The sequence below is a fragment of the Lampris incognitus genome, chromosome 15 (genome assembly GCF_029633865.1).
Source record: "Lampris incognitus isolate fLamInc1 chromosome 15, fLamInc1.hap2, whole genome shotgun sequence".
NCBI classification, from domain to species: Eukaryota; Metazoa; Chordata; class Actinopteri; order Lampriformes; family Lampridae; genus Lampris; species Lampris incognitus.
The window spans coordinates 46647403-46673286 of record NC_079225.1 but is presented as its reverse complement, the minus strand read 5'-3'; the positions used below and the strand labels follow the sequence as shown (position 1 = coordinate 46673286).

Below are 25884 nucleotides of genomic sequence, written 5' to 3'. Positions count from 1 at the left end.
TGTTTCAATGTCAGCTGATTTATTGAAACAGTTCAACGAGATCTACATTAAATCATAAACTCAGCTTGGGTGTTGCTGATGTAAGGCATCCTGGATGCATTTCTATGTTCTGATGCCATACAAACTCAAAGTACAGTAACAGACACTTTTATCCAAAATATATATTTTTTAGAAGAGGGAGGAGAGGACGAGGACTTGATCATAAATCCTTGTCTTTATGAATCACTGTTGGGATTGGGGAATGAGGAGACAAAGACAAAACGTGGTGTTACTGAAACACTGGTTCTCCAGAGTTCTGGGGAAGAAATAAGCGGCTAAGGAGCTCAGCAGCCAGCTCATGACATTTAGGGATGAAATGTAAGGGAGATGTTAGTTAGACGGACAACGTGCATTTGAAGTGAAGACACTCCCCGAGGATGTGCCATCAGTTCAGGAATGATCTGTGAGCACATCGGCAAACGGTACCGCAGCGAGTGACAGCATTTGAGCTGGAAACAGCCCCGGGAAGTGTCAGCTGCGCGGCTTATTTCTTCTGGCACCACCAACGTTCCTGGCAGTCTCCAGAGGGCCTCTCTGTTGGTCATTCAAATCACAGTCTGCCATGTAAATCAGGACAAAAGGCTTTGTTGTCGTTCTTCGTTGTTGTTGTTTTTTTTAGGAAGCCATAAACCAGATGCAGTTTGAATAAAACAGACAGGAGGACCAGGGTGGTAATACAGGCAGAGGGTGTCATTTATGCTGCCCGATGCTTTAGTGTTATTGCAGGGAGGGTGAGACACATACAAAGAGAGAGAGAGAGAGAAAGGAGGGTGTGTGTGTGTTTTCATTGTGGCAGTTTGTCCTTAGGGGGCTGTGGCCGTTGACATGTGCCGGTAACCGTCATGCCTGCTGACTGAACAACGTGGATCCCAGATGGTGAGGCTTATCTGTATGCGAGGCTCTCCAAGGACGGTGGTGCCGGCACTACATGTCCGACAGACCCGCCTGCCTCGGCCTCCCCTGCCCCTGCAGTCTTAGTAGGGCTCGTAGAATACTTATGAGTCAAATGTCTCAGCTGGCATTGTAGACATGCCCTTGAAATAGTGCTATGGACAAATTCACATCACATCTCCAAGACAATAACCCAGAATTTAATTCCTGGCATCAGGAGGCCTACAGTGCATGCACCATTATAGAAAACTATTTATCGGGATTGACGTTCTTGGCTTCACTGTCAGCCCTGCAATTACTGAACCTGTCCTACAGCGGTGGCAATTGCCCCTACAAATGGGCTGATGATTTTCATTTAGATACTTGACCCTTTGTCCCCTATGACTCAAGGGCCACACTTAAGTCTGCTTGTGATAAAGTGGGGCTTTTGCCTTCTAGATCCACTGATGTCCAATTTGTGCCTGAGAAGCTTAAGACTCTCAAAATCTGGGCCAACTTTCACATTTACTTCTTCAAATGCCATTTAACAGACGGGCCATCCTTCTCCCTCTATTATATCCATCCATCCATTATCCAAACTGCTTATCCTGCTCTCAGGGTCACAGGGGGATGCTGGAGCCTAACCTAGCAGTCATTGGGCAGCAGGCGAGGAGACACCCTCTATTATATAAACTTTTTTAATCTATGCTGAATCTATGCTAAATTCAATTCATATCATAACTGCCAATATATTCTATTGTTCTAATAGCTTTTATTGTCTGTAAACCATTTGGCAACTTTGCTTTGTAGAATGTTTCAAAAATGGACTTGCTGCCATGATGGTGTTTAATATTACTGTTATGATCAGTGGTACTGGTAGTAGTATTAGTGGGAGTAGAAACATTAATAGTAGTACTAAATGTGGGACAGCCGGCATTGCTGAGTGTTGTTCATCCATCACTCCTTCACACCGACTAAAATGAGGTCGTGTACTGGTTCAATGATTTTAATGTCAAACTTTTTTATAACCACGAATTTAAATGGTGACATGACGCACAAGATCACATGCAAATTACAAGCCATTAATTTGACTGCTCATGGTCATTTTAGGTAGATCTTATAACTATTTTTGTGCAATTGATCTAAATCTCATTTTAATGCAATTTTAGGAGCATTCACAGAGCGGCAGGCCTGTATCCTTTTTTTTTCTCAAAAAGTTATTACACTTTGAAAATCCAAAACCGTCAAAATGACGGCCTTGGTCAGCTGGCACCTGACGGCCCAGGCTTGTCAGGATGTCATCGGTGGAAGTCACAAATGAGGTCAGGATCCACGACGTTACTGGCCGATACAGGACAACAACCTCCAAGTCAACCAGGTAGCAGCATCCACGGCCGTGGCACCGGACTGCCAATAGCCGTCTAATGGTGTAAACCAGACCTCCATCGATGGACTGGGAGGGTGGTGGGGGTTTTGAGGAGGGGACCAGGGGACTCTTCTTGACCAGTTCGATACGAGTCACATGAAAGGTCGGGTGAATCCTCATAGACCTTTGGGAGCTTGAGTCTCACAGCCAGTCTCACAGCCATACGTTGGAGGACCAGCAAGTCTACATTCTTCCACATCGCTTCCGGTGTGGGAAGACAAATTCACGTTCAAAGCGGCCTCACTCAGTACCGGTGTGGGAAGATAGCGGCATGAATTCACATTTGCGGCGGCCTCACCGAGTACCGTCGAGGCTGTTTCTTTGTCCACGTCTGTGTCTAAGTTTTTGTCTTCGTTTGTTAGCTGGGAGAGCTGGCGCTGGATCGGCTGTGAGAGCTTGGTCTGCTGCGCTGCGGGCAGGGCTCGAAATTAACTTTTTTCCTCAGTGTCCCACAACTGTCCCGAATTCTACTTTGTATTGTCCAGGATGTAACCAACAGTGTCCCAAATTTTAATTCTTGTCGTCGCCCCCTCAATTATGCAGAATACATATAATTTGATCCTTTTTTGTCACTTAATCATCACACCATGGACTCTGGTCCACCATATCAGTTTAAAATACTTAAACATATGAATATTGGTTTCGGGAGTTTCGGGAGTCGGCAGTATTGGGGCTTGCATCAGGGGGCTGTTTATTCAACCACTTCAGCATTTCTTTCTTCTTCTTTTTTTTTAAAATAAAATTATTTCTGATTTTCCCCTTTTTCTTTCAATTTAGTGGCCAATCGATCCCTATTTTAATTCAAACACCCACCCTCGTACTGTATGCGTTCGCCAACTGCATCTCTCCGGCCGGCAGTCTCGAAGGATTCGCCTCGCCACCTTCGTGACAAGGCGACTCAAGGCCGAACCACTGCTTTTTCCGACACACAGAGACGCAGTCATGTGGCGAACACAAGCCAACTCTGCCTCCCTCCCAAAGACAGCGTTGCCAATTATCGCTGCTTCATCGAGTCCGGCCATAGTCGGATCTGACGAGACCGAGGCGCGAACCCCGGTCCCCAGTGGGCAACTGCATCAACACAAAGCCGATGCTTAGACCGCTACACCACCGCGGACTTCTTTTAACTGTCGTTGATGATGGTCTATCGCTCTGGCTCTATGAATGTTGCATTGGCGCGAGTCAAGCAGCAGCCACTGGCAGAGCGGATGACGTAGAATGCATTCCATGATTTGCACGAACAGGTGATTGACTACCCTATCGTGAGGTGCCACAAGAACGTAAGCCTTCTGTAGTTTCGCCGTTCACACGCTTTTATTAAACTATTCAAACGACAAAGTAACGTCTAGATACTCATAATTAATGACTTTGCAAATAACACCTATTTCGAAGTTTACTTTGACATTTTTTTTCACTGTCCCGGAATTGTCCCAGACAAAATATATTTGTGTCCCAGTAGGATTTTTTATGGTCCCCGGGACATCGGGACATCATTAATTTCGAGCCCTGGCTGTGGGCCCAGGGACCACGACCTTGCCTGGAGCTGCACCCAAGGAGGTAACACCGAGGGCAGTCTGACAGGACGTGGAAGCGGGGCAGATTAAGCTAACTGCTAGCCTATGCAGACCGGCAGTTCCGATAACACCGAGGACGGTCTGCGGCGGCCTCCCCTGGCATTGACTGTGGTGTTTTTGATGTTGTTGTGTGGAGTGCGGGGAGGTGTGTCAAGGGTGTCTGGCTGGGAGAGCTGGCGCTGGATCGGCAGGGAGGGCTTGGTCTGCTTCGTCCAGTTAGCACAGTCCTGGGTAAGACGGTAAACTGGGTAAGACGCTAAAACCCAGTTAGCACAGTCCTGGGTAAGACGCTAAACTGCAACCGCAGGCTGTACAGGGGTAGCACCTTACCTCAGCAAGGGCCCTTTGGCTAAGGACGACGTCCCTACTGATAGATCTAGTCCTCCTGCATGCCTGTATGGTACTTCCCATGGTGCCCAGTCCAGCCAACACATTGGGATAGAAGAAGGGAACTCTGATTTCAAATCCACCTGCTGCCTTGTGGGTTGATGCCTCTTTAGGCAAAGGCTAGGAGAAGCTAACTCTGAATTCAAATCCCCAGGCACAGTCTACCCAGGTGTCAGTACCTGGAAAGGGTAAACCAAGAGTAAACTGTTCCCCGGGTGCTGCACGGCAGCTGCCCACTGCTCCTAGCTATATAGCTAGGATGGGTTAAATGCAGAGAGGGAATTTCAATGTATGTATGGACAAATGACAAATAGTGTATTCTATTCTATTCACAGGAACCACTGCCCCTGCCTGGAGCTGCGCCCAAGGAGGAAACACGGAGGACGGTCTGACAGGATGCGTAATTGGGGCAGGCTAAGCTAACTGAAAACCCATGCAGACCGACAGTCATCCTGGCTGGCGTTTGTTCCCTTGGGCAGTCAATTTTTTTTTTTTCTTTGTTTCGTTTGAATATATGTTAGTTTGACATGTGTGTTCTTGTAGTTCTTGAATATGTTTTTTTCTGTATGTTGCGCTGCTGTGGGCTGGGAGAAACATTATTTCGTTTCATTTCATGTGCGCAAGTACATGAAATGGAATGACAAAAATGAAACGACAAATAAAGTGTTCCTGATTCCTGATCCCTACGCGTGTTTTGTCTACACTCTTTATACTAAAAATATATACATGTCTACACTCTTTATACTAAATGCTAGTTTGATCAAGTTCATTGATACTTACCCTTTTCTCCTATTGTTTTTGCTTTCCAGATCACACTTCACCAAATTCATTCTGTACCACCTGCCAGATAAAACCCTTAAACTGAACTGCATCTCTGCTGCGTTTCTACAAATCCCCCCGAATTTTCAAACCACTCATTCCAGCTAAAATGGGGGGGGGGGGTTTCAAATCAATCATTCCAGCTAAAATAAACAGTTTTTTCAAACCTCTCCATTATACTTTAAAAAGAGAGTCATTACATTACATGACATTACAGTGCAGTCATTCAGCCGACGCTTTTATCCAAAGCGACTTCCAATAAGTGCATCATTTAACGTAGGAAATCAGAACTACGAGTCATCGGAGGTCATAAGTGCATCTTCTCTCTAAACAAGCATCTAAGAGCAAAACCAGTGTTACAACAAAAGCGCAAGAAAGATTTTTTTTTTAAATGAGTGAATACAATAAGTGCTAAAGGCAAGTAACAGGGTAGTAGTTCTTAAAGAGCTGAGTTTTCAACCTGCGCCGAAAGATGGGCAACGACTCCGCTGTCCTGACATCAGTGGGGAGTTCATTCCACCACTGTGGGGCCAGGACAGTGGTGGAATGAACTCCCCACATCAATTAACAGATATATTTGTGTCAACCTAAAAGTATCTGAATAGTAATATAAAAAATGCAACTTGATTGATTGATCATAACAAAGAGTGACTGTCATGTCAAGTCCAATTAGTGTAAGTTATCAATTAGCAGAATAGGAGTTTCAAAATATAAATTAGATGGACAAGGCCACAAATCACCATCACAGTCATCACAGTCAAGGGCCATCTATGGACTAAGGTAGACCTGGAAAATAAAAGTTTATCATTTGTGATGGATAGCTGACAGATACTGGTAACTTACAGGGGAAATTCCCTCTTCAAAAAGATGTACGCCAGTCTGCAATACAAGGACTCAAAGTTAACCCGAGCAGCTAGATGACTCAGTTTTAAAACACTTCCTCAAAGTCTTCCACCACCCCTTCTTCAGACTTGGCAAATAGGGAACCAGGACAGCAGGAAGGGAGCCGGTGGGAGTTAGGATTGGTGTTAGGGTGGATGGGAGATGGAGTGGGTGGGCTAACAGGGGGGCTCCCTCAAGAGCACATGCCGTTTTGAAGGGTTCAACGACAGCTCTCCGAAATGTTAAGCTGTCATGTTTTGAGGGGTCGGATCTGGCAGGCTGGAAATTAGGCACATTACGACAGGTTCTGTGAGTGGGTCAAGACGGATGAAGGTAGGCCGCTTCAATCGCCTAATTTACAGCTGACTAGCATTTTCAGATCATTGCTTCTCATTACTTCCATTTGGTTGGACATTATCATGCCATCCCTATATGGAATGGACCGGTGACTTAGTCTTTTAACATTTTATTCTCTAACACTTTGCTCAGAAGAGAAGTGGAAGAATCTGCAATGATTTTTTCTGACTCAAGAGTTGTAGTGAAAACTGTCTAAAAGACAGACATATTTTGGTTTTTCCTGGTTTGAGAGAGATGGGAGATGGGTAGACAGATCAAAGCTGGAATGATGGGCACCATGGAGATGAAGAGATGCTGAATGAGAAGAGGGGTAGGATGAAAAAGAGGGTGAATGATGATGAAATCATCTCCCTTTCTCTAATATCGCATTTCACATTTTGGAGCTCTAAGTTCTGCCTTTAAAAGGAAGCAGTCAACACCTCTCTGGACCTGCCAGCCAGCTGGTGAGTCAGGCTGTCAGCATAGTCACTGGGCTTTTGACCACCACAGTGGACAGGAAGCTAACAGGAGACTGTATTGCTTAGCAGCTCAGAAGTTCACGCACTCCACACAGAGACTATAGGTTAAACCGGCTCAAGCTGAAGCCCTACAAAGGCAGAGCGTGAAATAACCAAGTGGAAAAAGGCGAGAGGAGTGACAGAATGAGAGGGGAAAGGACTGATGAATGAAGGTAGAAAGAAACAAGGAACAATGAAACAGTGATAGATACTCAGGAGAGTGAAAGAGTGATAAATATAGATGGACAGCAGCAGAGAGAAAGGCTGAGAGCAATACACAGGGAGAAAAAGAGACAGAGAGAGAGCCAGGGAGAAACAAGTCAATACAGCAGTGATAGATACTCAGAAGAAAGTGAAAGAGTGATAAAGACAGACTGAAAGCCTCAGGGAGAGAGAGAGAGAGAGAGAGAAAGAGAGAGCGAGAGAATGAATCAGTTATAGATACTCAGAAGAGAGAGTCAAAGAAACAGTGATAAAAAGAGACATACTGGGGCGTCCAGGTAGTGTAGCGGTCTATTCCGTTGCCTACCAACACGGAGATTGCCAGTTCGAATCCCCGTGTTACCTCCAGCTTGGTCAGGCGTCCCTACAGACACAGTTGGCTGTGTCTGTGGGTGGAAAGCATGACATGGGTATGTCTCCTGGTTGCTGCACTAGTGCCTCCTCTGGTCGATCAGGGCGCCTGCTCGGGGGGAGGGGGAACTGGGGGGAATAGCGTCATCTTCCTACGTGGTACGTCCCCCTGGTGAAACTCCTCACTGTCAGGTGAAAAGAAACGGCTGGCGACTCCGTATGTATCAGAGGAGACATGTGGTAGTCTGCAGCCCTCCCCGGATCAGCAGAGGGGGTTCAGCAGAGACCGGGACGGCTCGGAAGAATGGGATAATTAACCGGATACAATTGGGGAGAAAAAGCAAAAAAATAAAAAATAAAAAAGGTATTCTAAGTGGCAGCAAACAAAACACAGGGAGTAAGTACAAGAGAGAGAAACTGCGAGGGAGAGAGAGAGAGAGACAGAGCGAGAGAGAGAGCGAGAGAGCAGATCTGTCTTTACCTGGCAGGTCAGCCATAGTTGTTGGGTAAGACTGTTGATCTGGGACAGCAGATGACGGATGATGAGGGATCTGAACACACTGCTGGCTCCCAGCTGAACCACACACTCTGTCAGCGTCCGTTCCACCTGAAACTGAACCAGAGGACCCACAATTCACCTCAACGCAGAGGAAAGTGACCAGGGACAATTTGTTACAAGTTCTCGTTTGAAATACCCTACATCCATCTTGGAGGAAATCTCCTGAGTTCACCGGACAGCCCATATAAATGTAGGGTGGTATATATTTGATTTTTTTATTGCAAAATTAAAGATACAATCTCAGAGAGTTGAATCAGTTCACCTGAACACGTTTATTGAGAGAGAAACGTTTCATCACTGATCTCAGTGACCTCTTCAGTCTGAACCGACTGTAGGTATCCCCACCCTTATAAACAATACATACGCCATAATGATCGAAAACACTGGTCGGTTTCATATGCAAATTGCTGTGACCATTAACTACAGTTACAACGGCCATGTGTACTATTCACAGAGGGTTAACTCTGTGGACACCACATCAGGTTCACCAGGGAGGATGTGAAAAATGACAGGTTAGCCTTCTTACACTGTGAAATTGCAGTTGGTGATGGGGGACATTTGATTGTTGATGTTTACTGTAAACCAACACATAATGATCAGCACTTAAGGTTTGACTCTCATCATCCACTAGAGCACAAACTAGGAGTCATCGGGACGCTGGACCACCGAGCTGACAACGCCCCCACCGACAGCAGCTGGGGAAGGGGAGAAATCCCACATTAAACAGGCCCTGGTTAAGTGTGGTTATCCTAACTGGGTGTTTGTCAAAGCCAGAAAGACGCTCAAAAAGTGCACCAGCTGAACGAAGAGAGGAGAAGGGCAACAGCTGCCTAAGCATAAACCAGTGGTGATTCTGTATGTGACGGGAGTGTCAGAACAGTTGAGATGCATATTTTCCAAACACCATGTCTCAGTTGCTTTCAAACCCCAAAACACGCTGCGCCAGAAGTTGGTCCACCCCAAGGATCAGGTTGACCCCCAAGTTTGGACTACCCCGGGGCTCGAACCCAGGACCTTCTTGCTGTGAGGCAACCGCGCTAAACACTACGCCACCATGTCACCCCCACTTAAATATGTCACAACAAAACTGATCCAGTTTTGGGCATGTTCAGAAAAGGTGGGTCAGAGAGCCTTCTGCACATTCACACTGATCACATAGAGTGGAAATGGTAGGAAAGATTCTGTGCAATTTAGTTTTTGAAGAATGAAGCCTGTGCATCACCTTGAATTGGATTAATTGATGCCTAGCATTAATAGAACAAGATGGGGTCCTGTTAAGGCCCCCCTCCCAAACATCATCCCCAATCTGTATACCCAGTTCCTCCTCCCAGGCATTTTTCAGAGTGTGTGGCATAATTCACTTGTTCAGAAAATACATTTACAAAGTCTGAGACCAATTTTTGGGATTCATGTGGGCCCAACAAAAGCTTATAAATCATTCTTCCCTCAGGAGGAGACTCAAAGTTAGGCACACACTGACGAACATAATTTCTAATCTGTAAGGCTGCTTTGTGGGTAAAAATTAATGGAGAGACAAAAGATCTACTCAACTTCTGTTTCTGAGTGAAAACAAGTCAGCTGAGGTGTAGGCGATATCAGATATGGTAATAAAATAAAGGATGACGAGGTGAGACGAGGCAGCTGCGAGGCTATATGAGACCAGACGCTCTAAACTGCTCTTCTCTCAAAAAGGCTATTACATGAAATATGTCTGCCATCTACCACAGTGGGAAGAGTGACATTTGAGTGACACCGCCTGGGACACAGGATCTGCAATTTCATTGTCTGGGCTCTTCACCTTGTCCAATCTCCTCTCTGCTGGACCACATGGGGCCTTGCAAGTCCCCTTGAGAAACAGAATCATTACACAGTGCGGGGCTGGGCAGAGGATCCACTCAGACAATCATACAGCTTTGAAAGCAGGTCCTGGCTTTGGGTAAATGCCATCACTACACAACATGGATCGCGTTTACTTTTTAGGCATTTTCTTAATCCTCTTATCCAGATAACTTTAAGTTTTGTGTCAGCGCACAAAACTCATCTTTTTTTTTGATCCACCTGCAACAATGAGTCACACACTTGAAAAAGTGACTAAGTAGACAGTTACTAAAGCCTCCTGCAGACTGTGTGATGTGGGCCGTCTCAGATTAAAGATGACAAAACATGGTGATATCTTTGGTCGTGGCTCCAAAACGGTGGTCCTACGTCGCACTGTGAGGCAGGTTCAGAGATGACCGTTATTACAGTTTAGTGACCGAAGATAAGCTGGGACAAAAGTCTGACAGTGTCAGAAATGTAGGATGACCATCTCACAATGTGACTGCTGCTACGACCTACACTAACCAACCAATAGAAATGCAGCACAAAATGACGCACTGATCAATACCACGCACAATCTTTGCTGGCGCAAAACACAAACAGACTGTTAGCACCTGTAACCCAAATGTGACAGATTCAACAAAACAAACAAACCGAGCTGCGGCGACTATTGAAAGGACTCGATTCTGGCTTGGCATAGATTGACGACGCGTGCGGATGCGGCACGCACGCTGATGATGTTTTTATGGACTTGCGTCAGAGCCTGCGATTCAGTAGGTGTTATCAAACGTGATGTCGTACCCAAGTTTATTAGATCCATAATCACATAGTGCGGCTTGCAATAACTTTATAGGATCGCTAAAATCACACAGTCTGTAGGAGGCTTTAGACTGAAGGATATTAGGGGTGTAAGAAAATATCGATACACCCGAGTATCGCGATATTGTTTTGTGATACTGTATCGATTCTCAAAACCACTGTATCGATTTTTGATTGTTTACATGTAAAATTCGCGACAAACATTTTGTGTCGTGCGTAACCCCACGACCGCTACATAACAGTGTTGTATCCTATCTTCAGCCATTTGACTCTTCCACTCCAACCCAACAACGTAAACTGAGACAGGAAGTAGCATAAGCACGAAGAACACAGGGCTATGACATCACAATATATCGCCTTTCTTACAGTATCACAATATATTGAATCATAACCCCTGTATCGTGATACCTATCATATGGTCAGATCATCGCCAGTACACAGCCCTACAGGATACTGAAAGTGATATAGGACCTCAAAATGATGGACAGCCACAGAGGTTAACAGGGTAGACTGACTTATCAAGTGGTGATCATCATCCACCCTTTTTACAGCAAATGACTTCAGTGCCTTGCTGAGGGACACTTGGACCCATGGTAGCTGTTGTGGGGAACAACACAACACAAACAGATCGATCACCCTGCCTCACAAACACAAATGGTCGCCTTCATCGTGAATCAACTGCTCCTCTGTTCTGACAGTGGTCATAGACACAGAGTAAGAATGAGGAAACCACAGGGTCGCACACATCAGGCCTTTGCTAAACAGCTTGGAGAGGGCCAAACAATAAGGACTTCTTAAACCACTACGTCTATGGCATCTGGTCCTGGAATGGGTCGCACAACCAAAATTAGTTAATTCTACAGGAAACACTGAAAATGAGACACAAAGTATTTGAAAGTGAAACTAGTACAAGTTTCTGCCATTATCCAACTTGTATTGAAGACAGAAACTACACTCACCTGCTCAGATTTACAAAATTAAACCCAACTGGCAAACAGTAAATTGACAAATGGACTTGCAAAGTCTATTATTTCATATGGTCGAGGGCTACTTTTTATGTCATATGGTGGTAAATTAATTTATATATAAACATTTATTTTACCTGGCAACCACAATTAAGAAATGTCCATTTCGTACTATAGTATGCCTTGGAAATCCTTTTTGGAAGAGAACTGTTTTTTACAGCAAAGCATAAGAAAACAGCCAAACAAGGAGCCTTTCGTACTGCATCATCAGGTAAAACATATTTTGGCCTTTTATTCTGGCCCTTGAGAAGACATAATATGGACGTCAAGCCAAACATCCAGATAACATTAGGTATAAACGTTAATATCACATGCAAAAAAAGATTTCTTCCCCCCCTTCATTCTGGCCCTTCAGAGTATTTCATGTGTGAACGTCAGATCAGACATCCTGAAGACATTGTTGAATGTAATTTTGCTTTCTCAGAAAAGTTTACAACTATTATTTCACCTACACCTTGATGAAAGAAAATCCATTCTTTCCAAATGAAAGAAACCTCATCTTTCAGGGACGTGGAATAGGAGCGTGGATGTCCCTAGACTCTGTCTAAAGACAAAACTAAGAAAATTAAAACTTTCCCTGTAAACTCAGAATGCAGCATCACTATTTATCCTCTAAATGCTCTCCAGAACTCAAGCTGTGGGGCAGTCATTAAAGACCTGAGCTCCTACCTTGGCCCACAGTACAGGCAGCATCCTCATGCATCATTTGCATGGAAATAATCCAAAAGCCTGACAAATTTACACAGTGACGAATGGAACAATTACCTGGAGAGACTTCTATTCAGCTCCTGTTCAATTTAGTGCAAGTGTAAAACAACTGTTCCTTTCACACATAGATAATAGAGACAGAAGGTAGACAAGAGCTGGTGTCCAAACAGAGGAGGCAAAAAGGTCAGACAGGAAAGCTTGTGACTAGTAAATTGCGAGTGCATATCCCTGGACCGCTCTGGCCACTGAAGAAGTTCGGCATGGGGCCAAAGATTCTACGAGCCTTCTACAGAGCCACAACCAAGAGCATCCTGACTGGATGCACCACCACCTGGCATGGGAACTGTACTGCCCACAACTGCAAAACACTGCAGAGGGTTGTGCGGACGGCCCAGGACAACAGTGGATGTGAGTTTCCCTCCATCCAGGCAGATCTATGCATGCGTCGGTGTGAACCATCTGCATCGTAGAGGCTCCGTCGTGAATTGATGTTTTTGGCCACATTTTTACGCAACACTTTTAGATCCTGGTTGTTTTACCTATACATTTTAACACTGTATTAAAAAAAAAATTTCATCGGACCTTCGGATCTTAATTTCGACTGCTGCCAGTTTAACTAGGTTAATTTTTAGCCTGGTCGCTAAGCTAGTCGGTCGCTTTTTTATTTGAGGATTTTAAGCTTTTTGCGCTTTTATGGACTTTTATTCCAATTTGCTTGCTAATTGCTGGACAACAAACATGGCCGTGTATGCGGATTGCCGTCCTACCTTTGCACAATTGAAGACTGACGTTACCCAACTGCAGGCTGAACTCAGAGAGAAGGACAAGTTAATCCTGGACCTATCATCTGTGGCCACGGTGCAGTCAAAACACCTCTCTTCCTGCCCCCCAGCCCATACAGCGTCGACCCAGGACAATGATACCACTATTCCGTGGTCTGGAGGTGAAGCAATCCACTCTACAGGCCTCTCTACTCTGGGGGAGGACGTGTGGCTCAGCCTTGGAGCAAAACATAAGACCCTAGTTTGCTCAACGCCATCAATCCCAGAGCCTTGGGTCCAGGTTAAAACCGCCTGGCTAAACACTACCTCCAACTGCTTTCAAATGAGGCTTTCCAGCTTGGAAATAAATTTAAAGTCTTGGAAAATCTGACCTCCCCAACTCCCCCAGTACATCCTGATCCGGCTGGCAGTCCTTCCTCGGCTGCTCCTCCTGACCTTCCAGCAAATGGATTTGACATTCTGGACAACTAAGATTTTTCTCGCTGACCAGTGTGTCGCATCCAGGACCGGAACGTTCACCATCGGCTACTAGTCACCACTGGCTACTGCTCACCACCCCGGATCCCGAAAGAAACCTCATCTGTTCGACGTAGGTTGTTGAAGGAGGCAGTGTCCAAACACTCTGCTGGCTCTAAACTGGCCACTGGTGACATTCTCCCTGGTGCTGTGTCCCCCACACTGGGTAGGAGCCCCCATCCATCGGTGTATGATGGTCAGGTGCGTGCTCCTACTTCACCCATTCCACGGCCACCTTCTGTTCTGATTGTGGGTGATTCTGTCATCAGGGACGTCAGGTTTAACAGAGCTGCAACACACTGCTTTTCAGGTGCCAAGGTAAAGGACATTCTGGTAGAGCTTCCTAGTCTGCTATCCCAATATACCTTTGTTGAAAACGTTGTCATTCATGTTGGCACAAATGATATTCCACGGCAGCAGTCAGAGCTTTTAAAATCGCATTTCATACATCTTTTTAACCTTCTAAAATTTAGTAAGAAGCAAGTTTTTATCTCTGGCCCACTTCCAGCCGTGGCGTTGGTCGTTTTAGCAGACTTTTGCAGCTTCACACCTGGCTTCAGTCGCAGTGCTCTCGTTTACAATTTGGTTTTATTGACAATTTTAATCTGTTCTGGGAGCGCTCTTCTATTTTTAAACGTGATGGACTCCATCCAAATCGAGGAGGCTCACGAATGCTGTCTGTAAACGTGTTTTATTCCCTTGTCTCCAACTCTCGTGTTTGTGCTATGGACAATAATGGACAGTTCCATCCGAAGTGGCTTCAATTTTGGTTTCATTGTAAACCAAACTTATTCAGGTCCTTTGGTGAGTTCGATCCATCATACCAATGACTGTCACTCTGCCATACTAATTCCTGCAATAATAAACCATAGACACAAACCCCATAATCTCCCTGTAACATACAGGGAGCAAAACAATTTGTTGCCAGTTCGGACTTCAGTTATCAGTCCCCCACAAAACCAGGCACCTCAGACAATAAAAATGGCTACATTAAACGTCAGGTTGCTAACTAATAAGTCATATTTAGTTATTGATATTATAAGTACCTATAACCTGGACTTCACCCTACTGACTGAGACCTGGCTGGATAGAAATGGCGCAGTCGCGCTTATTGAGACTGCACCTCCTAGCTTCAAATTCATCCATACCACCAGATCTGATAAGAGAGGCGGTGGAATAGCTGCTGTCTTCTCTGATCCCTATAGCTGCATGGAAATCCCCCTCGGGAAATTCACGTCTTTTGAACACCTTGCTCTTACTATACATTGTACTGCTATGACTTTAATAATTACTGTCTATCGGCCACCAAAATCTAAACATGGCTTTCTTGATGAATTTTCGGAGCTACTGTCTGTGGTTTTCACTGATTATGATTGTTTCACCATCCAGGGTGATTTTAATGTTCATGTTCAAAATCAAACAGACCCCGATGATAGAAACCTAATTAGCTTACTGGAGGCATTTGCTCTCACTCAGCATGTTTCTGGACCCACCCACAATAAGGGCTGGACTTAGTTATATCAAAAGGACTTACCCTGTGTCATGGATGTTGCTATCTCTGATTACTGTTATATATTTTTTGATGTATCTGCTCTTTCTGTACAACAGAAGAGCACTCAAATGATCAAAACACGCTTCATTGATAATAACACAATTGAAACCTTTCAGAAAACTGTAAATGAGTTTGCCTGTGAATGTTCTCATTCATCCAGGTCATGGTTATCCAAAGGAGTTGAATCAAGTGCAACTGGACTTGGTATATATCCGTGAAGACGTTTCGCCTCTCATCCAAGAGGCTTCCTCAGTTCGTGCCTTTCTGACTAGACCAAGTTAGTCTGACTGGCTGCTGATGAGACTCAGAAATGTATCCTCTTGGAGTCGTTGTCAGAGCTATTGATATGCGTGACTCTTTGTATTCCGATGTTTAACAACGCCCGTCACTAACAGAGCCATAGATATGAGTGGCTCTTTTGTGTACCGATGTTTGGCCGCGTCCGTCGTTATCGGAGCTATTGATATGCGTGGCTCTCCTGTGTTCCGGTGTCCAGCTGCGCCCGTTGCCATCGGAGCTGTTGATTTACATTTGTTTAGCAGCGACGGTCGTTGGGGGTGTTAGTTTCGACTTCATTGTTCAGTGGTCATGAGAGTCGTTGGAGCCGTTAGTGACCGACTGTTGTTCTTGGAGGCTAGGCTTCTTGAGTCTCCTGGGTAGAGATGAAAGGACGGCATTGTAAGTGGGAGATAGATGATGTCGCAGACCTCCTCCTTTGTTGAGGGATGGTTTTTCCAGTTTCGCATAGATGGCTTCCTTCACCCCTCTTCCAAACCATCTATCTTCTCTGTCCAAAATGTGTACGTTTACCATTACACAAACCCAGCAACACACTCCAACAAAGACTGGTTCATCCCAAAGACCGTGTACCACAGACCCGGAAAAGCAATCTGGTGTATGCTGTACAATGCAATGAGGATAGCACTGACCTATACATAGGAGAAACCAAACAACCACTACACAAACGGATGGCCCAACACAGAAGGCCAAACTCCTCAGGACAAGACTCAGCAGTCTATCTACACCTAAAGGAGAAGACACACTCCTTCGAGGACAGCAACGTACACATTTTGGACAGAGAAGATAGATGGTTTGAAAGAGGGGTGAAGGAAGCCATCTATGCGAAACTGGAAAAACCATCCCTCAACAGAGGAGGAGGTCTGCAACACCACCACTTACAATGCCGTCCTTTCATCTCTACCCAGGAGACTCAAGAAGCCTAGCCTCCAAGAACAACAGTCGGTCACTAACGGCTCCAACGACTCTCATGACCACTGAATAATGAAGTCGAAACTAACACCCCCAATGACCGTCGCTGCTAAACAAATGCAAACCAATAGCTCCGATGACAACGGGCGCGGCCAAACATCGGTACACAAAAGAGCCATACATATCTATGGCTCTGTTAGCGACGGGCATTGTTAAACATCGGGACACAAAGAGCCACGCATATCAATAGCTCTGACAACGACTCCAAGAGGATAAATTTCTGAGTCTCATCACCAGCCAGTCAGACTAGCTTGGTCTAGTCAGAAAGGCACGAACTGAGGAAGCCTCTTGGATGAGGGGCGAAACGTCTTCACGGATATATACCAAGTCCAGTTACACTTGATTCAACTCCTTTGGATGTAAATGAGTTGTCGCCATTCATGTTATCACCAACTACGAAACATCTTTGACAACATTGCACCTGTTAAAGCTAAAAACATAGAAAAACAAACAAAAAAAAACCTGGAGAAATGGAGTGGTTGTTAAGCAGCTTAAGACTGACTGTCGCCAGGCCGAACGACAGCGGAGAAAGACTAAACTTCAAGTTCACCATGAAATTTACAAGGATAGACTGAACAAGTACAGCAAAGAAATTAAACAGGCCAGACAGTCTTTTTTCTCTAAAATCATTAATGAAAATATTAACAATAGTAAAGTGCTTTTCTCTACTATTGACCAACTTATTAATCCACCATCTCCAAACCCATCACAGATGCTGTCCACTGAAAAATGTGAGCAATTCGCTACATTCTTCAATAACAGAATTATTGCCATTAGACAGAACATTAGTGCCTAAAGATCCAGTAATGAACCTACCCTCCAGTTCTCCAGAAATATCACTGGCGCCATGTCTCACTTTGACAATATTGTTAGGCAGCTCAGGTCGTCCACCTGCTGCTTGGATCCTCTCCCCTACCAAATTTCTTAAAAATGTTTTTAATTGCTTAGCACATGAGGTTTTAGAAATTATTAACTACTCTCTTCAGGCAGGTATATATTTCGTGTACCACTTAAGACAGCTATCGTTAAAACATTTCTTAAGAAGAGTAATCTTGATGCGACAGTTATTGCCAACTACAGGCCCATCTCCAACTTACCATTCCTCAGCAAAATCCTTGAAAAAAGGTTATTCTCAAGTTAATAACTATTTAATATCTAACAACCTTCAAGGCATGTATAAATCAGGGTTTTGATCACACCATAGCACAGACACAGTACTTACCAAGTTGTGAACGATCTGCATATGAACACAGATTCTAATAAATTGTCTGTTCTTGTGCTCCTGGATCTCAGCGCCGCCTTCGACACTGTTGATCATATTTTGCTAGAGAGATTAGAAAAATGGGTAGGCCTTTCTGGCCCGGTTCTCAACTGGTTTAGAACATACCTTCAGAACAGGCAGTTCTTGGTGTCTATTGGATATTATGCAGATGATTCACAACTGTACATATCCCTATCTCCTGATGACCTAGATCCCATACGTTCCCTAAGTCAGTGTATTGACGATATTAATTTATGGATGTCAGAGAACTTTTTACAACTGAACAAAGACAAGACAGAAATACTTATTTTTGGTGCAAAGACTCAGAGACAGAGAATTGCAGCTCATCTCATCTTTGTCTCTGGAGTGCAAAAGTGAAGCTAGAAATCTTGGTGTAATCATGGATAGTGATGTAAATTTTAAGAGCCACATCAATCATCTCACAAGATCAGCCGTCTACCATCTTAAAAACATTTCAAAACTAAGGGGCTTTCTATCAATACCAGACTATGAGAAATTAATCCATGCATTTATAACAAGTAGACTAGACTACTGCAATGGACTATTCACCGGCCTCCCAAAATCAGTTGTGCACCAACTACAGTTAATTCAAAATGTGGCAGCACGTGTTCTCACCAGAACTAAAAAGTATGAGCACATTAAACCTGTTCTTAAATCTCTGCATTGGCTCCCCGTCAAAACTAGAATTGATTTTAAAATTATTTTAATTGTACACAAAGCGCTAAATGGCCTTGCACCACACTACATAAAAGACATGTTAATTCCTTACAAACCAGCAAGAACTCTCAGGTCCAATGGCAGTGGTCTTTTAACCATCCCTCGTGCTAGGTCTAGAGCAGGGGAAGCTGCATTTTCTATTTATGCCCCAAGTAGATGGAACGCCCTGCCTGAGAAACTGAGAGAGGCCCCCCATACTGGACACATTTAAAGGCAAGTTGAAAACCTTACTTCTTAAAACAGCCTACAGCAAAATTCATAGTGTGTGTGTGTGTGTGTGTGTTTTATATATTTTGCTATTTTTATATATTCTGCTCTGTTGTTACTTTTAATTAATCACTGTTTATAGCAATTGTATTTATTATACTAACTGTTTTTTAACTTGTCTGTACTTTTATAAAATTTGCCCGTACTTTTATTTATTTATCTATTTATTTTTGTGCGGAGGGAGATTTTATTGTTTTGTGTGAAGCACTTTGTGTTACGTTTGTTTGTATGAAAAGTGCTATACAAATAAAATCTGATTGATTGATATAGAATGGACGTTGTGTCAGCAAAGCTCGTAGGATTATCAAAGACCCCAGCCATCCCAACTACGGACTGTTCCAGCTGCTAACGTCAGGCAAGCGGTACCGCAGCCTCAAAGCCCAGACCAGTAGGCTCCGGAACAGCTTCTTCCACCAAGCAACCAGGCTTTTGCACAAAGAACATTAAAGACACTAAGCCTGGTGCTGGACTGACTGTTACTGACCTTTGGTCTTCAGCAGATCATCAGTTTACACACACACACACACACACACACACACACACACACACACACACACACACACACACACACTTGCTTGCTGGTTGTCCATCATGTCCGATGATGACCATCTTCTCCTATTTGTGAGTCCTTTGGTGGCTAAATAGTCCGATCCTGGATGCACAGTTGCGGTTACATACTCGGCATGTAAAAGTGGTGCTGGGGGGGCAGGGGTAGCTTTGCGAGCATGCCTCTTCCCACGCTTTGCTACACAGTGTTGTGTGCACTGGTTTTCCATATACTTCACTCCCTCTGAGATATGAGAGCGCCAGGTGGTGCGGCAGGAAGCAAGTTCCTCCAAAGAAGATGGGTTGATCTGGCATCTTTTCAGTGCGGTCTTAATTTGGTCTTTGAACCGCTTCTTCTGCTCACCAGGAGTGCGTTGATCAAGGTGTTGCTGGCCATAGAGGACTTTACATGGGAGTCGTTCGCTGGGCATGCGAAAAACATGCCCAAGCCACCTGAGTTCACGGTGGTTTAGAGTAGACGCCACGCTGCAGCTGCCTGCTCGCTCCAACACCTCTGTGTGTGGCACTCTGTCCTCCCAAGTAATGCTGAGGATCCTCTGGAGACATTTCACATGGAAGGCCTCCAGGCTTCTGAGATGGTGGCTGTAGATGGTCCATGCCTCACATCCATAGAGTAGTGTGGAGATGCACACTGCTCTAAGCACTTTGGTGTGGAGACTGAGGTTGATGTTCTGGAAAACCTTTCTCCTTAGACGACCAGAAGATGTTGAGGCTGGTTTGAGGTGGTGCTGGATCTCATCGTCCATTGTGCAGGTGTCAGATAGCATACTTCCCAGATATTTGAAGGCAGGAACAGTGGCCAGCTGTTGCCCTTCTGCTGCATAGGTTGTTGGGTGGCTTGGGAGGCTGGCAGTCATCTGACAGATTACCTCTGTCTTTTGGATGTTGATAATCAGTCCTATTCTCCTGTATGCAGTTACAACTGCCGACAGAGTGTTTTGTAGGGCTTCTGGTGTGTGGTCTACCAGGGCACAATCGTCAGCATACTGTAGCTAAATAATGTTCTCGGAGGTCAACTTGGTGGTTGCCTGAAACCTCCTGATGTTGAATAGGTTTCCATCGAGCCTGAAGTCAATGGTGACTCCAGCCTGCTTCGCCATCCTCCTTCGTAACAGTGTTGTAACAGAGACTAAGAAGATGTTGAACAGGACTGGGGCTAGCACACAGCCTTGTCTGACTCCCGTCTGCACACCAACAGGCTCAGAACTGTGGTTCCACACTACCACTCGGGCCATCATTCCTGAGTGAAACGGTCCAAGGATGGTGAGATACTTGGGACATCCAAATTTCTTCAGGACTTGCCATAGCAGGGCTCGATTAACTGTATCAAATGCCTTTGAGAGGTCTACGAATGCTACATATAAATCCTTGTGCTGTTCTCGGTATTTCTCCTGGAGCTGGCATGTGACAAAGATCGTGTCAATGGTCTCTCTATCGGAAGCCGCATTGTGACTCTGGTATGACCTGTTCGGCTACTGCGAGTGTTAGTCTGGGGAGCATGATCTTGGCTAGAACCTTTCAGGCAATGGCCAGTAGTGAAATACCCCTACTGCTGGAGCAGATGGATTTGTCTCCTTTGTTTTTATAAATGGTCACAATGTTGGCATCTTTCCACTGTTGGGGGACACACTCGCGACTCCACACCTCAAGGATATAGAGATAAAGTGTCCTCGTAAAGAGGTAGCCCCCTTCCTTGCGGATTTCAGCTGGAATGTTATCAGGTCCAGGGGTTTTGTTGTTTTTCAGGGTCTTGACTGCATGTAGGATTTCTTTGAAAGATGATGGGAGGTCTAGGTCTTGCAAGGTAGGCTTTTCAGGGAGTTCTGCCTGTACAGTTGAGTCCACTGGGGTGGGCTGGTTGAGCAGGGTGTTAAAATGCTTGGCCCACCAATCCACTAACAGGGCCTGATCCTTGATGAGAGTTGTTCCATTAAAGAACATTAAAGACACCAAGCCTGTTGCTGGACTGACTGTTACTGACCTATGGTCTTCAGCAGATCATCAGTTTACACACACACACACACACACACACACACACACACACACACACACACACACACACACACACACACACACACACACACACACACACACACACACGTAGCTTGGCATACACAGACATAGCTTGGCATACACAATCAGTTCCGGTGTGGGAAGACAACGGCGCGAATTCACGTTTGCAGCGGCCTCACCCAGTACCGTCGACGCAGTGTGTTTGTCCACGGCTAAGTTTTTGTCTTCGTTTGTTGGCTGCAAGAGCTTGGTCTGCTGCGCTGTGGGCCCAGGCACCACGGCTTTGCCCGGAGCTGCACCCGAGGAGGTAATACCGAGGGTGGTCTGACAGGTCGTGGAAGCAGGGCAGGGTAAGCTAACTGCTAGCCCATGCAGACTGGCAGTTCCGATAACACTGAGGGCGGTCTGGCGGTGGCCTCACCTGGTGTTGACTGGTGTTTTTGATGTCGTCGTGTGGAGCGCGGGGAGGTGTGTCAAGGGTGTCTGGCTGGGAGCTGGATCAGCTGGGAGGGCTTGGTCTGCTTCGTCCGGTTGACACAGGGTCCACGGCCCCTGCCTGGAGCTGTGCTCCAGGAGGAAAGCAGAGGGCGGTCTCACAGGACGCGTAATTGTGGAAGGCTAGGCTAACTGCTAGCCCATGCAGACCGGCGGTTCCGACAGTCATCCTGGCTGGCGTTCGTTCCCTTGGACAGTGATTTTTTTTTGTTTTTTTGGTTTAGTTTGGATATGTGTGTTAGTTTGGATATATGTGTTCTTGTAGTTCTTGAATGTGTTTTTGTCTGTATGTTGTACTGCTGTGGGCTGGAGGAAACGGCATTTCGTTTCACTTCATGTGCGCAAGTACATGAGGTGAAATGACAAATAAAGTGTTCCTGATTCCTGACAGACACACACACACAGATATGCAAGCAACTACACACACATACGCACATTTATTAAGGCAGGGCCTACACACGCACAGCACCTTGCATACACCACACACTATTTATTATTATTACTGCTTGTTCGTTGTTTTTTATTGCTCTTGTTGCTGCAATGCTGAGGAGCTGAAACACAGGAATTGTACTCTCTTGTACTTGTATAATAAGATGTAACAAATAGAAGATCTTGAAATCTTGAGGAGTTAATGTGTGTTATAGTGGGAATGTGAATCAAACTTGTGGGTGGAAGAGAACATTGAGGCACCGACCCTTCTGCTCTGAGAGAAATAGAACAAAACAAAAAACCATTGGGGTGATGTCAGAGGCTCACAGATTAGATGTATGCCTGCCATTTGTGTCAGATGCTGGAGCAGAACAAATGAGAGCGACTTGTCTGATCCAAACTAAGAGCCCTGCCGGCCCATAAGCTACAGCCTGGTTTCCTGGCTTTGATTTATGTAGGCAGGCAATTACGACCCAATGTGCACGACTGACTGGCTTCTTAGATCCTACCTGAGAAAACAACATGTCACGTAAAAGAGTTAACGTGGCTGTATGGGTGTTCTCTCATTGGAACAGACCCACAGACCCAGGGAAATGGGTCTGGTGGGAAATTACTGTCATTAAGTTTAGAAGGTAACTAACGTCACTCAGAAGTTCTGTCCTGTTCTAGTAATTGGATAGGCTGGTGGATTAAGGACTGGGAGGTAACCCCCCCCCCAATTGTACCCGGCCAATTACCCCACTCTTCTGAGCTGTCCTGGTCGCTGCTCCACCCCCTCTGCCGATCCGGGGAGGGCTGCAGACTACCACATGCCTCCTCCCATACGTGTGGAGTCACCAGCCACTTCTTTTCACCTGACAGTGAGGAGTTTCACCAGGGGGACGTAGCACATGGGAGGATCACTCTATTCCCCCCAGTTCCCCCTCCCCCCTGAACAGGCCCCCCGACCAACCAGAGGAGGTGCCCCGTGTTGGTAGGCAACGGAATAGACCACCGGGCTGGGAGGTAATTCAATGTTTTTTTTCTTTTAAAGAAGTTTTATCGGGGTGAAATTAAGATATTGTCATATCTTGACACAATTTTACTGTCTAAATCAAGGATAACAAGAATCTGTTACCTTGAAATCTGTCACAAAAGGCATTACGAACTATGTGAGGGAGTATTATTTATGATATTGTTTGGGTTTGATATTATACTTTACATTACCAAACAGGTCAACGTGATGAACTTAAGCTGGACTCCTGAAAATTTTCTTTTTTTTACATATGTAGAGATATCTTGATTTTTATCGAGTGTATAAAATTCCTTCTGATTATCATAATATTTTCCACATCACCAACAACTAGGTGGATTGCATGGTGGTTTAGCAAACAACACTATTGCCTCTTCGCCAGAGGGCCCTGGATTGAATCCCAACACACCTGTGTGGAGTTCATGTGTGTGGGTGTGTTGTTGTGTGCTCTGTGGGTGTGTGTGCATGTTTGGGGTGAAAAGTGTTTCATGTTTCCTTGCACAGCTATATCCACAGAGAGACAGATATGAGGCATCGTTCTCTGGCTGGTTTTCACCATGTTTGTGTTTTGCTTAAATGACTTCACGTATATGGAGATTTTAATGACCACTGACTTTCCTCACAAAACAAAACGGGGAGACAGAACTGTGACGGGTGATGTGACAGGGGGGATGTGACAGGGGGATGTGGTTTGAGTGCGACTCAGGGAGAATCCGGATTGGCTCAACTGGTCAACAAGGCACACCTGTATCCAATTAACCTCTGTGTGTGTGTGTGTGTGTCGCATCACTGGAAGTTGCCCCTGGCAAGAGAACGCCAAATGCAGTGTCAGGCTCATTCACCGTATGATTCTGTTGTGTTGAATTATGCATGGTCCCCACAACACCGCTCTCACTTGTGGCCCCTCCTGAGAAGGTCTGAACTTGTTTGAGGCAGTTTTCATATTGTATTTCAGATACAGACGGGTGGAGCTGTCGCAGTACATTTGTTCCGGCCGGGGAAAAAGTTCCGGATGACGCAACAATGGCGTTCTAATCAGCTGCTCGGTAGCGTTCGGTATGGGTTAGAATGTTCAGTGGCAGCGTTGCTAGGGCGGTTACTATGAAAGGTGGCTGGTGAGCGCTCGTGCATCAACGTGAGGTTTTTTGCTTGTCACGAGACGTCATGTCACCTCAGACTACAAGAGCGCAAGTTGGACAGACGCATATCTCACACCTCTGGCTATATTTGCTGTTTTCAAAGACCACCGCATTGCTTTTGTGGACATAATCCTCATCAGCTCTACTGTTATTTATATTATTGACAAGCAATTTAAATCAACGTTGCTTTTTAATACTTTGGTGTCTGTAAACTTATCAGTTAGCTAGTCTCTACCGATGGCGTTAGCTAGTCAGACATTAGCTTGCTAACAGCTAGATACTTCAAAGCATAGTTAGACGGCTATCTTACTAATACTGTATAACTTAACAACCTGTCAGTCATTTGTAACTTGTTAGGATGGTATTCTAATGTCTCTACTCATTCCAGTGTCCTGTGATAGGGCTGGAATGGTTATTAGCGCGAGCGCAGGAGTGCAAATTATTAAAGTTCCAACAGCTGATTAGAACGCCATTGTTGCGTCATCCGGAACTTTTTCCCTGCCGGGACAAATTTACTGTGACAGAGCCCCCGAGAGAAAGAAACAGACCCCTCAAACTCTAAGCACAATCCCATTAAAAAGGTAGAGGAGGGCGTCCGGGCAAGCCCGTATTAATGCAAGGGCTTACCGGGGCTCAAGCCCTGGGGCTCGACAATGTGAGGGGGCCCACAAGGCTCCGGGTCTTCTGTATCTGTACTCCCGACTGATGTGTGTGTGTGTGTGTGTGTGTGTGTGTGTGTGTGTGTGTGTGTGTGTGTGTGTGTGTGTGTGTGTGTGTGTGTGTGTGTGTGTGTGTGTGTGAACTGCTATGAGAGGAAGGATAAGTGGAATAAGTAGAGGGAGAAGTCGGCTGCTTCTCTCTCTCACAACAGCAGTTGGCAGTGTGTTAACATGTGTATCAAATATTGTGATATGAGACAAGATATATTGCCTTAGATTTTGTGATATGGCATAAGTGTTATCTTTTCCTGGTTTTAAATGCTCCATTACAGTAAAGTGAAGTAATCTTCTGAATTTACCAGATTGTTCTATTATTTGCCTTTACTCAAAAATCTCATTGTGTCATGAAATAAAACTGCAGTCTTAAGTGACTGTTGATGGGGGGGGGGGGGGTGTCTATCCCATTGCCTACCAACATGGGGATTGCCGGATCGACTCCCCGTGTTACCTCCGGATTGGTCAGGCGTCCCTACAGACACAATTGGCTGTGTCTGCGAGTGGGAAACCGGATGTGGGTATGTGTCCTGGTCACTGCACTAGCCCCTCCTCTGGTTGGTCAGGATGCGGCTGGCGATTCCACATGTATGGGAGGAGGCATGTGGTAGTCTGCAGCCCTCCCCGGATCGGCAGAGGGGGTGGAGCAGAGACTGGGATGGCTCAGAAGAGTGGGGTAATTGGCCAAGTACAATTCGGGAGTAAAAGGTTGGAAATGATAGATAGATAGATAGATAGATAGATAGATAGATAGATAGATAGATAGATAGATAGATAG

The 25884-nt window shown here is 45.3% G+C and overlaps 1 protein-coding gene across 1 annotated transcript in view; it reads right to left on the bottom strand.

Moving 5' to 3' along the window:
- Window positions 1-25884, bottom strand: part of mei4 (meiosis-specific, MEI4 homolog (S. cerevisiae)) — an 84191-nt gene that overhangs the window by 45496 nt on the left and 12811 nt on the right. Inside the window, exon 3 of the mRNA XM_056294241.1 lies at window positions 7906-8037. Coding sequence (XP_056150216.1) covers window positions 7906-8037 — 132 coding nt within the window. The remainder of the gene's footprint in view (window positions 1-7905; window positions 8038-25884) is intronic.